The 16,760-nt window shown below is 39.5% G+C and overlaps 1 protein-coding gene across 1 annotated transcript in view; it reads right to left on the bottom strand.

Annotated features, from left to right (window-relative positions):
• ATP10A (ATPase phospholipid transporting 10A (putative)) overlaps nucleotides 1-16,760 on the bottom strand; it is a 110,529-nt gene that overhangs the window by 17,302 nt on the left and 76,467 nt on the right. The window contains exons 8-12 of the mRNA XM_065677629.1: nucleotides 11,626-11,843; nucleotides 9,951-10,145; nucleotides 8,020-8,581; nucleotides 1,929-2,032; nucleotides 1,631-1,757 (exon numbers count right to left, since the gene is read on the bottom strand). Coding sequence (XP_065533701.1) covers nucleotides 1,631-1,757; nucleotides 1,929-2,032; nucleotides 8,020-8,581; nucleotides 9,951-10,145; nucleotides 11,626-11,843 — 1,206 coding nt within the window. The remainder of the gene's footprint in view (nucleotides 1-1,630; nucleotides 1,758-1,928; nucleotides 2,033-8,019; nucleotides 8,582-9,950; nucleotides 10,146-11,625; nucleotides 11,844-16,760) is intronic.

Genomic DNA, 16,760 nt, shown 5'->3' with positions numbered 1-16,760 from the left:
TGCAGAAAGACACTGGTTTCCAAACGAGATATAGCAGAGAATAAATCACAAATCTGTTGGCCATGATATGAAAGTAAAATGTGTTTTTTTCATGCTTTCAATGTATCTTTATACCTGTTTCTAAGTATCTTTCATAAATCAATTGACAGAAACAAGATTTTCAAATACTGTAGCAAAAGCTGCTCAGGATCAAGTTCAGTGCCATCAGTGCTCCACTATGTTTCTGAGAGGCTCGGATGTGACAAAATATAAGTCCTCACTACTAGGGAATGAGGAGGTGACAGACATGCAAGTTACCTGGAACGGCAGGAAAAGCAAAGTAAACTTTTCTCAGCTATTTATTATTCCGATAGCTGTTCCCTGAAGAAAACACTTTAGCAGTAGAAGTCCACCTGAAGTCTGATCGTCAGTCATGTAGGCAGAAACACATTCTTAGGGCAATGTTGGGAGCGCTATTACTATCCAAACAAAGGAGAAGACATTCCTGTTCCAGACTCACTCTTTCCTTCCCACAACCTACTCATAACTGATCACTGGAAGATACAAACCATAGCGTAAGGTGCTTGGGGAATGACTGAATAGGTAGTTTATTTCTGGCTAGAGCTTACTTATTTGTCTGGCACTTCAATTTCTTCAATTCCTTCTCCCTCATCCCCCAGAGTGCAGCCAGAGCCAACAGGCACAACCATGGTGGTATCTTCCTGACTGCTGTGGTCCAAATTAGTCACCTCATGCTGCCCTTCAAGTCAGAGGAAAGAAACAGACACTTCAAGGGCATGATTCATTTAATTCTAAAGCGGGTATCTAGGACAGACCAAATGAACTCCACTTTCTTCTTTTGTCCCTCCACTGGTTATGTGAGGAGCCTTAGAGATCTATAGTAGGTACATGAGAAGTTGGGTGAGCTGGATCTCATCTCCCAGAGACAGGCATGTTGGCAATTGTGAAGGCTGTTATCTCCAACAGTGTTATGGCTGTCCCAGTTTCTTTGCCAGAGACAGCAGTTGGATACTTGGAGTAATAGTGAATATATATATATATTTTAGAATCTCAGTGCATTCAACATCTCAACACAGCAGATGAAGAGTATGACTTCATTCTTGGAATACATCTTCCATACACTGATTTCAACTGCATCATTAGGAAGTAATGCAATCCCCTTCCACAGAAAACACATGCCCTGAGTGCATGTGCTGAATCTGATGTGTGAGTTGTCACAAATGCAGTTTGTGAGCATTGCTTTATGAATGTCCCTGGTGCCCCTGGAGTCATGTAAGTCTCCGACATGCTGAAGTGTCACTAACAAAATTCTGTAGTCAGTTTGAGCCAAGTCCTCCTCCTGTTTCGAGGAGCAGTTCCCATTTATGATACTGATTCTAATTCATCCCTGGTACTACTACACTCATTTCGCTAGTGATAAAATGATGCCAGGAGCAAGGAAAACAGGGTGTCTGTTATGTTAATTATAACCCTTCCTTTGTGGTGCTTCACATGACAGCCACGACAAAGTCCAAAAGAAGCCAATTTCTATACTGTCAGAAACCATTTAAGGGAAAGAATGGATTTCATAGCCAAGCCCTCAGATTTTTTTAACACATTTTAATTTTATGTCCAGCTCTCATTTCATTACCTAGCAGATGCAGATTCTTCTCTATCCGCAGTGCTGACTGAAACAGACGCTCCTCACGATTTTCAATAGAGGATTCTGCTTCTAAATGACTTTTTAACCAACAGGCATACTCTTCCTTGCTAAGAACCTATTAAAAAGAGTATGTGAGGGCACAGTGAATGTGATGCAGAGGCATTCATACTTTATTGAATAAAATGAAAAAGAAGTTATGAATCAAGAACAATAAATTAATAAATGCCTTCAGTAACCTTTGTCAAGACTCTCCTTAAGAGCAACCTAAGAGTCTTCTTTTACTCACTCTTTTTGCAATACAGAGGGTTCGTAGTCCATCTGCAGCATACAGATTAAGGTAATTCTGGGTTTTGCTTTGGATTTTTTTTTGATGTTTGCCCCGAGGGTCATCTACATAGGAATAAAAAAAGAAATTAGTGATTGAGAAATAACAGCAGTTGAATGAACTCAGAGAATAAAACCTCGTCTACAGTACTCACTGTAACAGCACTTTATAACTGATACTTTTAAAGAGCTGCTGGTGTCTCCTGCGAAACTCAAGTAAAACATTCCATTTAGAAAAAAAACATCTTTTTGCTCTGTTGTTTCTCTCTTTGAAAGTCATTGCGAATATATGCTAGAAAGACCTTTATTACCTTACTCAAGTATTTGTTTGGTCTGAATACATTAAGAAATCATTATAATCTTCACAGCAAACCATAACTGTCAGGAAGAGAAGTATAATTTCAAATACACTACTAGCAAATGCTTCCTTACATCTCATCATGTGCAAAAAATGACACTTGAAAATAGCATTTAGTTTTCCATCAAGGTTAGTATCTCTAAAGAACCAGAAACAGTGCTTCATTTTGTACATCTGGGTGTATAAAGGTAATTCTGTTACTGCTGTACTGATAGTACCTATTGGTCTGAGTCAATGCAAGAAGTTTTGGCTCTGAGTGTGCTTTCATTCAGAAGAGCATTTACACTTCTGCAGACCTCACAGCTAGCTTCTACCTTGAAGGAAGCAGCATAACTTCCAGTTAGCTTTATTCTTCACTTAAAGCCATGTGTAAGAAATCAAAATCAGGCCTGAGCAGCTGATCCTTTCCTCTATGTAGCTGGGACTGGTTCACATTGCTCACACGATCAAAAGGAGTAATGAATATCACAGTAACACAATTTGTTCCATCTCGTTACCTAAAATGATGTCTTCAAAAGTTAAAAACAGGTGGTCTGCGTCTTTTATATCATCCACCATCAAGACAGGTTTATGTAACTTTAAATAATATGAATTGCAGGGTTAGTGCAAGCTGGTAAGTTTTTCGATTTGAACCATTGAGTGAGAATGCCCTGTAACTTATGGCACATTTTCCTATATCCTGATGTTTTTTTTTTTTCTCCTAAAGTCTGCAAGGTTTTGGGGGTGTAGAATCATTTATAGAATCATAGAATAGTTAGGGCTGGAAAGGACCTTCAGATCATCTAGTTCCAACACCCCTGCCATGGGCAGGGACACCTCACACTAAACCATGTCACCCAAGGCTCTGTCCAACCTGGCCGTGAACACTGCCAGGCATGGAGCATTCACAACCTCCGTGGGCAACCCATTCCAGTGCCTCACCACCCTCACAGGAAAGAACTTCTTCCTTATATCCAATCTAAACCTCCCCTGTTTAAATTTTAACCCGTTACCCCTTGTCCTGTCACTGAAGACCCCAATGAACAGTCCATCCCCAGAATCCCTGTAGCCCCCCTTCAGATACTGGAGGGCTGCTATGAGGTCTCCACGCAGCCTTCTCAGGGTTATAATTTTGTAACTGGAGCTGTTACAAATATTGCTTAATGCAATATTTATGTTAGTGGTACTTGCACAAAGATCAGTCAGAGTCAGGTGAATGCCACTCATGACTAGAAGTTTGAGCTCCTGAAGAAACCTACTACACATGACTTCAGTTCACTACTGGATGTGCTCACCTCTCTCAACTGACCATACTGAAAACCCAAAGGCACAATACCCTTATGCAACGCACTTAATACGGGTATCTAAATTAGACGACACAAATATCTTACTGTTAATACATTTTGGCACCTGTTTTTCCAGTGTGCATTCATACCCAATTCGATCTTGCTATGTGAGACCATGTATATATACACACACATCTGACTATAAACTTATATAGCATTCAGCACTTTCACATTTATACAGCAGCACAGTGTCTATCTGGGCATCCAGAGGCTCCAGCACAAACACATACAAGTACTGAGGTTGTAGGAAGAAGCTGGGAGCTTGGAATCCCAATATTTTGGGTTTTGCTCCTGTTACCTCAAACATGTATCAGCGCATTTTACAAATCGTATAGCTATTTTCTCACCTTTGAAGACCATCTTAATCTGTAGGTCTGTAAATCTGGGAGTATCTATACCCAGATGTTCCTAAGGGACTCCAAGACAATTGTGGTATTTCATGCATACCTTCATTTCAGTTCTATCTCCGATTAAGGTCATGAGGTGAATACTGGTAGGAATATTTTGATGTGCCCGTCCATCTATCTATTAAAGCTACTCATGCTGTAACTACAAAGCTAACTATGCTATCACTATTGATTTTCTCAAAGGGACAATACAGGTGTATTATTCCGGAAGAATATTCCCACAAACACTGCTTGCAGTTCGAAAGCCCTTTCTTACACTATACTTTGTGGCTCAGACACAAACACTACCAGGTTCCTTCAGAAGCTATTGAAACAGCTTACAGTTAGATTCAGCTGCAACATACAGTGGAAATATACTATACTGAACTGGCAGCCTAACTCAGTCTCATTTAGCTTCTTTTCTACTTGTGAATTGTAATCTTTTTGGCATATGTGACTTGGCTGTGTAATATAAGACTTTTTTTATTTTCTGGAGAAGTAATACAGCAAACCTTCTTGGAGGCTTTTTGTATTACTGAGTCAGCTCTTCTAACTTCAGAAGTACAAAGTAGGCACGCATTCTTTTTAATTTATTTTGGTACATTACTATTCTAGAGAGAAATGCCATATTTTTTGCATAAGCCACATTAAATTGCCTTACGGAAGTGGCTATTTCAGTCACTGGCTGATTTCAAATGGTGTAAACTTGAATAGGTGCTTAAACACATCAGAAGTTGCTTCTGCCCCTTTAAGGTTAAGTGGTGGTAATCACTTCAGAGCTGTCTGAATACCAAAGACAGTAATTCTCTACAAGCAGAGATGTGCACACCATTTTCTGTGTGAATTCTTAATTCCAGCATGGAAGACTCCATCTCCCTCCTCCACTAGCATACCAGTGACAGCTAATGCGCCTTCTAGCTCTTCATGCTCCTCATCAGTTTTACTCTGAGATTCACCTTGTCCTCAGAAGTTAAAAGGGCGGAAGGAATCTCTCGCGGATAAAACCCAGTTGTGGAGATTCTTTTCAGCTGGGATGTAAGTCTCTATGTTGAGAAGTGTGACCACATGTACCATGTCAGTGACAAACAGCAAATAAGTCTCCAGAAGAATGATAGAGAGTGGTGTTCTGCCTGCTTCATTTCCTTTCGTAATCACAAGCTGCAGAAAGCCAGCCCAGTCACTGTTTTCTCAATGACTTATGTTCCCAGTTCCTGTGTGAGTTGGGTATTGACTCAAACTGTAATTTTCTTATTTATGAGCATGGTGATTGAGATAAAGTAAAAACAATACACTCCTGGGGATCATTTCAAGGCTTTTGGAAATATCTGTATGCTCTCAGAAAGCATCAGGTTTCACAGTCTCAACTAAATACACAGAGTAAGTGAAGTCAATTCAGGAACTTAAAGTTTTGAAGCTCATGGTGAATTCTGATTTTCTGTAAGACACAACTGAAGTTACAACATAATACTTTTGCTTCTGATTTTGGCCAGTTCCTCATGTTGTCTTTTAAAATACTCTTCCTCCCAAACAGGGACCTTTGTGTCTGATAGGACCCAGTCATTCCATGTGATGTTGGAGTTGCCAGATTATGGACACAGTGTTGCCTTAGTCCCTCAGTGTAAGGGCACAAGTTCTACAAAGTCTTTGAGATGCACTCCTGACTGGTACACAATTTACATGGCCCTGAGGCACTAAACCAAAAAGCAAGCACTGGGATTAGCTGTCATGTCTATTCACTTATTGGTCAATTCCTTAAAATGATAAATGCCTGAATCCTTCTAGCATTATATCTCCTATCACACTCACATTCCACCATCACCAGAGAACAGGAGGAAACCACTGACAGCTTCCACAGTATAAATAATAGCTACAGTATGACTTTTCTGAGGCTCCCTCTGCCTGGGAAATATCCCTCCGTCATGGGAAAAAGATGATACTCCCTCAGGAATTAAAAACATATCCACTGCCATTACAATACTGCAGGCACAGACTGTGAGTTTGAGGTCAGCTCCAGGAGTGAAGCTGCTCAAGAGAAATGTCACATGTTTTCCAGACAGATCTGCTAAAATGTACAGAATTACTGAAGCTAGCAGGGATTCAGAGGGCTGGAAAACAAGGGAAACTGCTTATGAGGTTCTAGTGGCTGCACTTTACATTGCTTGCAATAGTAAAATATATTAAAACTCAGAGACCAATTTGTGCTAAAAAAAATTGAAAAGGGCACAATTTCAAAGCCACCTTCAATTCTCCTGCCTGTAAAGATGGTAGAATCACTGTACTTGCCCAGATACAGAATCTGCTCACCGCCAACACCAATCTTCAGGACCTCTACTTCCCCTCCTCTGACATACACCACCTTTGGTAATATTGCTGCTGTTTGGTATTCTAACTGGCCTTGTTTTTACCTAGGTGGGTTCTAGATCTGCCTGAAATTTGCCTAAAAATTCCTTGATCCATTGAGTCTACTGTGAACAGACACAGCAGCTTCCAAAGTAGTCTGTTATATAGTGACAAAATATTTAAGACTTGGCATAAATTAACCTTTCCTTATTAATGCTTGGTTGTCATTCTGACAACTCATTTCCAAACATTATTAGAAATTCTCAGTACTACAAATTCTCTGTTAGCACTTCGGAGAGAAATAAGTTTCCACAGATGCTCTGTGTACCTTCTGCGATATCAGATCTTCACTAGAAAATTATTCATGAATACTTTGTTGTTAGTTAAGAACAAGTTGTTCTTAATTTTTCTGGCTCAGCTTTGATTTATATGGCTGTAAACAGAACCCTAGTGCCAACATTTTTCTGTATTTCATTAAACTAAAATCACACAGTATAAGCCTTTCACAATTGTTTACTCCAAATAATGTCAAAGTAACCGCAAAGTCAATGCATTAGTGAAAGATGGGGAAGTACCTCTAGCACTTTTGGGCTCTGTCCATTCATACCAGGGTAAACACTGGATTAAATTCAATGTTGAAAATACAGTAAATTAGATGCAAACTGAAACCTGTGTGTCTCCTCTAACTTCTGAAAGCTTACAGGGTTCTTCTTGAACCCAACTGATCACAACTAGCAGCTACTTAAAGTTGTTTCTGTTTCATGTGACAGTTGGGTGCTGGAGAAGTCTTCATGCTTTAGGGAAGTTCCATGTTTACAGCTACATGTTCACAGCTACATATCTGCTCCCTGCTAGTCAACTAAGTATTTGAAGACAAGACTTCTCATCTCTGAACAGCCCCTCGCTTTTGCCACAACCTTTCTGTTTTGATGGCTGATTCAGTGCCCTTCAGTGTCATAGTCAAACCAGCATAAATGTGCTGGTTTATGCAAACTTACTGCAGCAAAAGGATGTAAAGATTCACAAATGAAACATGAGAAGAAGCTGCAAAATGAAGTGCTTGGATTTCATACAAAACATTCAAATAGCCAAGCACTGGCCGGCACTTTCTCCTTAAGAAATATAAACTGCTTTGGCAGAGTTTCAGGAAATTCCTTCAAAGTAAAGTTTGTTAGTAGAAGATCTTGAGCAGAAATTAATTTCACTCATCTTTGTATGGTAAGGAACTAGTAATTTCTTACAGAGGATTTGCTATAATCATAGAATCACAGAATGGTTTGGATTGAAGGGACCTTAAAGATCATCTAGTTCCAACCCCCCTGCCACAGGCAGGGGCACCTTCCACTAGACCAGGTTGCTCAAAGCCCCATCCAACCTGACCTTGAACACTTCCAGGAACAGGGCACCCACAGCTCCTCTGGGCAACTTGTTCCAGTGTCTCAACCACTCCCACAGTAAATAATAACAATAACAAAGTATTACAAAAGAAGAGAGACAGCTGCCATTCTACTATTCCCCATCTTCACAAAAGCAGGCAGGTCTACTTGCTGGAGAAGGCAGTAAGATACAATGAGGTTTTCAGCAGTTATGCAGAATTGCCTCCCCGCAACTCCCCACTGCCTCAAAGGTAAGTAAGAGGTGTACCTGAAGAGCAGGGTAGAAGAAGATCCATAACAACTGAATCTGCTCCTTTAGTGTAAACATTTATCTCATCTGTGAGAGGATGTCTGACCACTACTGACATCCTCTTTCTGACGGAATCAAAGCCCAATGTATGCAATACTTCAAAGCTTAATGTTCCCAGGTGAGGTAGCTCCACTGATACCTGGTCAGACAGCCTTCCAACCAGAGAACAGTTATATGCCCTTGCTGCATAGACAAGAGCAGCTTCATCTGGACTCTCTGCTTCATAACGGAGTTCTCCTTCCTCAGGTCCACCCACTACAGCTGTCCTGCCTTGCTGGGAGCTGTAGCCATTGTTATTCATCTGTGCAGAGTACGCCAGCTTCTCTTCCAGTTTTAATAAAGTGCTATCCGTAGATGTAGATGAAAGCAGACTTAAACCAAATCTGTGCATTGATTTGCTTGTAGCTAGACTAGATGAACTACTGCTGTTAGAGCCAGAGGTCAAGCGACTTGGAGTGAATCTTCGTATGAAGTCTTCTATAGTTTTTACTGGAGATTTTAGTTCAAATCGATCTCTAACCTTTAAAAGTGAAAATAAACCAGTGAACAAAACCCAAAGAAAAGCTGTACAATAATTCTGACATGATATTCAGCCTAAGCAGCTCCAATTAAAGAGAATTTCTTTGAGAGAAGAAAGTAATCATATCTGTATTTTGAGAAAGTAAATCGACAAAACTTACTTAACAGCAAAAAACCCCAAACTTACTAGAACTTCAGAACTGTACCTGTGTGAAAGCACATTATGTTTGTATTAAAACCCATTTTTTCTTCTTTCATCTCTTCAGATATGACTAACGGATAAACTATCAATGTTGCACTACCATCACTAGTGCATACTAAAAGCTACCATTAGTAGGAAACATTGGCATTTGTGTATGTTCAGTGAAAGTAGCAATTGAGAAGTGTGGTATCAGAAAAGTTTTATGGGAATACGTCAATGTCAACAACATCCTCAACAGGAACACATTGAAATAAATTATTTCCACTGTCTTCTCTTTCAGCATCAAAGCATTTTGCTTCAGTTTTACCACTCATCTCAGTTTACATAAATAATTTTTACAGATACAATGTTATTAATAGTAATAGCATATTCATAGTAATATAAAATTATTGCACAGCGTAGCATTCCTGAAACAGCAGAACTGAGCATTCTCCAAATGTTTCCCTGGCACAAAACCATGTCATTCTGCAGACTAGTTCACTTTTTATTCCAAACTGCAACAGCCACAAAACACAGAATTTTCTCCCGAATGGAAATACCAGCTGCTGGCTAGCTCTAATATTACATTTCATTATATTTTTGTCTCACAGATCATGTTGGGATCGCATTTTTGAAATTCTCATTCATCAGTGGCATTGGTTTAGGCTGATTTAAGCCATAATGATCATTATTTCTCATAATGAGCTTAAGATGAATCTTTTACATAATTTGAAAGTTCTACGCAATGTTTTTCAAGTATATTCTCTTATTTTTTTCCAGAATATCTCATCCTTTCCTTAATTCAGTCCATGCATACAAAATATTCACAGACAGCTTACATTCTTTTCTGGGAAGTCTTTCACATTTACAAATTAGTTTACACACATATTTACACACACACTTACATTGATTAAATGAATAAGTTACAGCATAAGAAAATGGGAAAGTTTCAGAAGTATCCTGAAATTGTGAATGAAAGCATATCTTACCTTGAAGGTAAGTGAAATATCCCATTTAACGAACGCTTAACGAAACCAACTCAATCACACAGTTGTTCTAGGAGCTGTCTCACAACTAGTCATAGCTGTTTCTCACCAGAACAAGCGGGTTTAATTTCCCCAAATTACAAGATAAATTAGTATCAATGCAAAAGAGGCTTAGACACTCTTTTGTTGTTTTTTTAACCCACCTTCTGTCGGGGCTGATTAGGTGCAGTAACCACGACTGTATTACATATAGTCAACGCGATGAAGAAGTCAAAAATGTCACAGAGTTCTGGACTCAGATGGGATAATGGCTGTTCATGGCTTCTCATGACCTCCAGATGCTTTGCACATTCATTCACCTTTTCTAACAATCTCGGGTCAGGTGTAATGTCCTTCTCCTAGTAATAAATAAGAGTGATTAATACTTGTGATTCTGCAAATTTCCAAAGCAGCAACAAGCAATCAAAGCAGTTCTCAACATCAAGAGTGTTATGGTGGCCTTACACCACTGGGTGGAGCTGGAAAGGGCTGTAAGACATCAATTCTAGACGATAAACAGTTAACAACGAGATTACTGATAGAAATGGAAATGTGAGTAACTGTGTTACCAACTTTTTCACTACAGATAATTATAGCAGCAATATTCATCTACTTTGGGGGCAGCAGATAGGAGAAGAGTTACATACTAATATACCTCCCTCTCTCCTGTCTAATTCGAGACATTTGTTATCTATTATTAAAGGCTGGCACACTACAGAGAGCACAAGAGTGAAAAAATTAGACAGCAATGATATTCAAAGCTTGGCCTTACATCACCATAATAAAATGAAACCATCTTGGATTGTTTGTTAAAGAACAACCACCATCTAGACATTTGGTTTTTTACACTGAAACACAGAGCACTTTCCACTCTATTTCATGAGTACTTTTCACTTATTAAATCTATTTCTTGTCAGAGCAAACTACAGTATTTCTTAACATAGAAGGAGGCGAGGATAAAAAAGATTAAAAGAAAAACCAATGTAAGGCTCTTTCTTCAGCAGAATTTTATCTCCTGATGCTCAGCAGCTGATGAATCTGAGCAACCAAAGAACCCTGTGTGTAAAAACTGAAGCTTGGAATTGTGCCAAAAGAGCTTACTCTTGATTGAACTGAAGCAGTTCCACCACTACAAACAGCATCATTCTGTGTCTATATTTGTAATTTGTTTTAAGGGTGAATTTGTGTCAATAGTGAAACGATGCAAAATCCCTACACAGACACACCACGGTTTCTCTAGTCTTACGACCATTCAGCCCATGTAAAACTTCACAGAGTAACAACAGCATAACAGAAGTTTAATAATGCAAACTTGTAAGGACAAATTCATCAGCATTTTGAAATGTAAAGGTTTTTACTTTTTAAAATACAACACATGCAACCCACTGTTAACCTGAATCACACTAAAAATCATGCTATGGTCAACAGTGTCTAAGAATTGGAATACATAGCGTCCAGCCCAGCACTTCTTAGTTTTAAAATCCTCCGACAAAAGAGAAGAGGCATGTGCAGGTCAATTAGAATCCCTGACCTCAAACCTTATTCTACTCTCAGCTTCTGTAGATAAAGGGAAGGCATACATTTTCTTTTCAAAATCAAGGTATAACTCAAAGGTTTCAGATTGTCTTTATCTTCAGCTCATTCGCCCAGTGAGACATTTTGGTAAGATCTATGTCAACACTTCACTGTTTCTGTAGAAACATCTGTGACTATAGAATAAAAAATGCCAAGATGAAGTCTGCAAGAGGTACACAATGTGCCACAGATGTCTTTACCTTCCCGTTTTCAGGACATAGTCTATCAAAAGATACAGGACACTGTGCTTTACCGTTGACTTACCATTGGGCTACTGAATGCAGTGTGCTTTGAAAGGATGCTTGCTCTTTTTGCTTCAGCTCTGCTACCCGTGCGCCGGTGGGTTTTGGTGCTCTGGCTTCTGTGTATTACTTTAATGCTCTGATGGCTGCAAATGCTATCACGCTGGGATAGAGTTCCTCCTTTTGGGGCTGCCTCGTCTTCCTCAGAATCAGGTTCTTGGTACATCGCTAAGCGTTTGGCTATCGGTAAAAATACAGAAGGAAGAAGTTGTATATACTAAATGTGGCTGAGAAAGAGGGAGAAGGGCATGGTGACTTTGTTCAAGTGACCTGTTTTTAATATTATAGTGTGCTTTCACAGTAATAACGATTTCATTATCAAGAGATAACAAAGTCTCTTAATTGAATGGTAGTATCTAACAGAGGATGCAGATAACATAATTAGAAACGTAAAGCAATACACTGCCTCTCTCATCATCACACTCTCTCTGAAAGGGATTTAGACTCTGCAATAACTCACTGCATTCCTGACTATTCCACAGCTCAGCCTGATGAAATTAACGAAATAATTTGGTCTTCACTTGCAGTCAGAGAAGGAAATAAACAATTGAATTTTCATGTCCTTCCCAACATAATATGTAAATTTCACAGAAAGTATTTACCAGCAAAAATGTCGCATCTACCCAGTACCAGTTAACTGACATCTGAAATATCCTCAGAACAACACACCTCCAGAGCACTATTGCCCTTATTTTATATACAGAGATGAGGCAGACAGCATAAAAGCCTCACTCAAGGTCAGGGCCATCTGCTGCAGAGTGGAGACATGAACCCAAATTCTTGACTCCGAGCCTAGTGTTAAAACCACTCTGGAGTCTGCACCCTCCTCTCTGGACAGCATGATAGGCAGGACACTGCAGCATGCAGTATGAAAACCAGGGTACCTTAGCCTGCTGCAACACTTGTTTCTATCCCTATTTGCTGCAGCGAGCAATACCTAGTTTACATGGAATGAAAGAGTGTTTTCTGATTGATATATTTGAGGTGAATGCTTCCCCAGTCAAGAATTCAATTACAGCAATTGATGTTAGGAACCAATCCTGGCAGTTTGATATATAGAAGTTAAAAAGGAAGCAGAAATAAGACGTGAAACTGCTGTGGTAACTAGTCCCTCTAATGACAGGCTCTGCTTAGGTCTAACTGGTGTAGGACATATTTTTCCCATTCCTAAAGACCATGGGCATTTAATAATCTGGGTTGTTCATTAGGCAGACACACGCCACTCTAACAGGTACGTATTTATTTCTTAATTAGGTATTCATTGCTTTTCATTATACCCTCAAAATAATCCACACTATCCATTTATACAGCACAAATTACATACTTGTGGCTCAGCTCTGTTTTGGTTCTCTGGTGTAACAAATTAAGATTATCCCAATGTCAAATGACAAATCACTGTAAGTTAATTATGTGAGTTAATTATTCAGGCATTTAATGAACACCAACAAAATATTTTCCAAAATACTTCCTGAAAAAAAATCTTGCATTACATATAGTGAGCTTGGCATGGGATCACTTCTAACGTAGCTAGCTTTATGACCAAACAAAAAATCCATCCTTGCGATCCACTGCAATTTTCAAGCATGTTTTAGCTGTCAGAAAGCAGCTGGAGGAGTTGAAATCAGACCACACACAGCACATGATGATAACTCTATTAGCACAGTATCATACATTAGAGGTTTTTTCAACTCCATTTGGAACACGTAGAATCATAGAATAGTTAGGGTTGGAAAGGACCTTGTATAGGCTTTGTCTGAAATGCTAGAGCTAGGAGAGCTTCCCAGTCCTGCTGTGAATGCAACCAGCAACAAGAATGGTTGTTGCTCTAACTGCATGCCCAGGTATGCAACATCCTACACTGCACTCTGGCTCCTGCTGGAAGAAGATGCAGGCCATGGAGGTAGAAAGGGGTATGGTGCATGTGGAGACATGGAAAAAGGAATGCAGGGCACGCTGCAGATCACTTCTGCCCCATAGCTCAAAACCAGCCCTGCAGCCTCAGCCCTGAGGCTGATGTAGACTAACTGCAGATGACTGAGGACTTCCCTCATTAGCATTCTTTGGTGGGACTCAGGCTTTGTGGTGGGAAGAGGTTGAGCAACAGCATGTTCAGCACTGTGAGAGCAGCTGCTCCTTCAGCCACAGAGCTGCAAATAGAAAAGCAACGCACCATTGCCTCCTCGTTTCAGTCCCTACACCTTGTCCTTTATTCATGTGACAGAACCTAGAGGGCAGCTCAAAAATTAGGGAGGTCACTGGTCTCCTTAGCCCTTCTGTTGCATGGTAATGAGTTGCAAGGGAAGAAAGTTCACTTCACCTGCACAGCCTGCTTCCTGCAACTTGTTGCACATGCTGTGGGACAGGGCAGTTTTAACCTGCCTCATCACTCTTGCCCACTAATTCCCACTTGCTTCTGTTCTGTAAGCTGCTATGCATCTTCCTAGTGGAAGTGCAGATCCCTATACTGTGAATTTAATTCAAGTCATGATAGGTGTGTCCATATCAGGAGTCTACACCGAGGGCCCAAAGTGGTCTGCAGCATGTTAAAGGCACTGATTCAGGTCCTTGATGAGGATGTGATCCAGGCTGCTCACTGTTCCCCCCAGCATCCCAGTGCGACATGTAGCTGCTCAGCCTCTCCCAGGAAAGCCATAAGAAAAGCTTGGATTTGCCATAGGGATAATCTTCCTCACTGTGGATGCTGGACATCTTAATGCTAGATTGACAGAATGCTGCACTTCTCACAACAGGTAGTACTCCTTGACATGGGAAGGACAGGGTACAATTATTCTTTTCAGATTTGCAAAATGTGCTACTCAGTTGGTCCAACCCCCTCCCGAGCACAGGTTTCTTTTTAAAAAAAAAAGGACAGTTTTTTTTTTTAGTAATTATACCTAATTTAAGCTTCTGCTCTGAAAATACATCTTGAAATACATGAATCCAAAGACCCTGAATTGATTATCATTTTATTACATGTATATAAACTCTATGGTTAAGCAGAGAACACATCTAATGCACAAGTCATGCTTGCATACCATAGCTCTGTATTCTTCATTGTTCTTTCTTCTTTCTTACATTACTTTCAAAAATATTTTGATTATTCAACATAGCAAAACCTGTTTCCTAATGCAATACTTAGCTTATGTATTAGCATTATTCCAATTCCCTTCTAGGCTATGTAATATTAGGTATCTCTTGCTCTCTTTACAGGTTTTCATTGTAACACATTCGTTTAATTGTTCCTGCCACTAAGAAAAAGGAGAAATAGGGAAAGCAGGTAAGAGACTAGAATCTCATTTAACCCAAGTCAAATAAAATTCCTTCAATACAAATGGTTTTATTTCAGTTTATACCAAGGTAAGCTTAACAATAAAAAACAGGCCTTAGCACCTTCCAATATTTTCTCCACACAGCCTTACACATTATGCAGCAAGAATTAAGAAGTATGAAGAAATAATGAAACCTGGTTCAATCGTTATGTTATGGCTAAGGTTCACAATGCTTCAGCTGTGCAAAGCGTGCTTCTTTGGGAACATGCTGTTCTCCACCCACTCAGCCCTCTCCAATTCAGAACCTTTTCCTGCGAACATTGTAACCTGAAAGATTTGTTGTGGGATGCTTTTCAGTTTCAGGACTGAAAATTGATGGCTTTGATCTTTTGTCTGATAGACAGTTCTTTATTAAGGGCAAAGACACAAACAAGTTTGAGAAACGCAGCAATGCAATTCATGAAAGTCAAATTTCACTATTCTGTACTTCATTTTATATTTACAACACAAAGAAGAAAAAATAATTAATACTTATTGCATGAACTCACTTCTATCTTTCAGAAGCCAACAGTAAGCTATAAATAAAACTCCTGTAGTAGCTGCTAAGTATTTGAATACACATTCTTTTATTTTAAAAGCCCTTTTATTTTCATTTTTTTTTTTGGCTTTTTTTTTACCTTCCGTAGAATCACAGAACAGTTAGGATTGGAAAGGACCTTAAGATCATCTACTTCCAATCCCCCTGCCATAGTCAGGGAATGTTCTATGGTCCAGGTTCTATGATGAGGCATCCATTTTGCAGGCTGATGGAGACACTGTTGCCACACAGCTAGATGTTCCATCAACTAGAAAAGCGGGATCACAACTCTAAGGAGCTTCCCTTCAAGCAGAATAAAGCTGCAGACCCTCTAAACCAGCAGCCAGTGTGCAGGGCCCTGACTTCACCATGGAATTATTTAATTTTCCCCAAACCACTGAATAAGGTTGTTACTGAACTGTCTTGAAGTAAATCTAGACGTGCAGTACTTACTCACACCACCTTATTTCCTTATTATTTTATGAGTGCAAGCTTATTTCACTTTGAAGTGCACTCTAGCATGTACATAAAGAATCAGTCAAGCAGCTAGCATACTATAAATTTGTACAAGTGTGCTAACATAATTTTAACTTTATTTACTTTGCAAGAACTTCCGCTTAAGGACAAGTCTTGAGATTAGAAAAACCCCAAGGTTTTCCTTCCTCTCCTATCCTGGCATCCTTAAGGGCTTACAATAAATAACTTTAATTCCTTCATTAAGAACTCTTTACTCAGAAATGGATGCCATTTTCCTACTGTTCTGGAGATTTTCCAGAGCAATTGTAAGTGTAGGTGTATGTTTAGAAAAAGTATCACCTGTCTCTAAATATGAGTTTGTCTTTTGTAGGACTTAAAATGGGTCTCTCCCAAAGTACTGAGTTCTACATCTTCTGACACTGGTTCTTTCCTTAAAGTTACCAATTCAGTTTTTTCAAAAAGCAGTAACAAATGTAAAGAGAAACCACAAACAAGCTACGGAGTGGCTGAAGCACCCAGTTCTGCTGAAGGTTTTCATCTTTCAGGGGAAGGTCTAAGTTGACTATCCCGGTTTCTGAAGATTGTCAAGTTGTAAAGGTGGCAGATGAGAAGACCTTTGGGAATCAACAGCTGCATGTACAGAAAAGGTTTCATTATTTTATTTTTTAAATAAATCCAATTCTCCAACATGGCTGGAATATGCAGTCTATGTTCTCTTGCATACACACAAAAAGACTAAGAAAGTTCCAGTACAAAACAGCCCCTCAAACTAAG

Source organism: Lathamus discolor, chromosome 4, assembly GCF_037157495.1.
Source record: "Lathamus discolor isolate bLatDis1 chromosome 4, bLatDis1.hap1, whole genome shotgun sequence".
Taxonomy (NCBI): Eukaryota; Metazoa; Chordata; class Aves; order Psittaciformes; family Psittacidae; genus Lathamus; species Lathamus discolor.
This window is presented reverse-complemented; position numbering and strand designations above follow the sequence as displayed.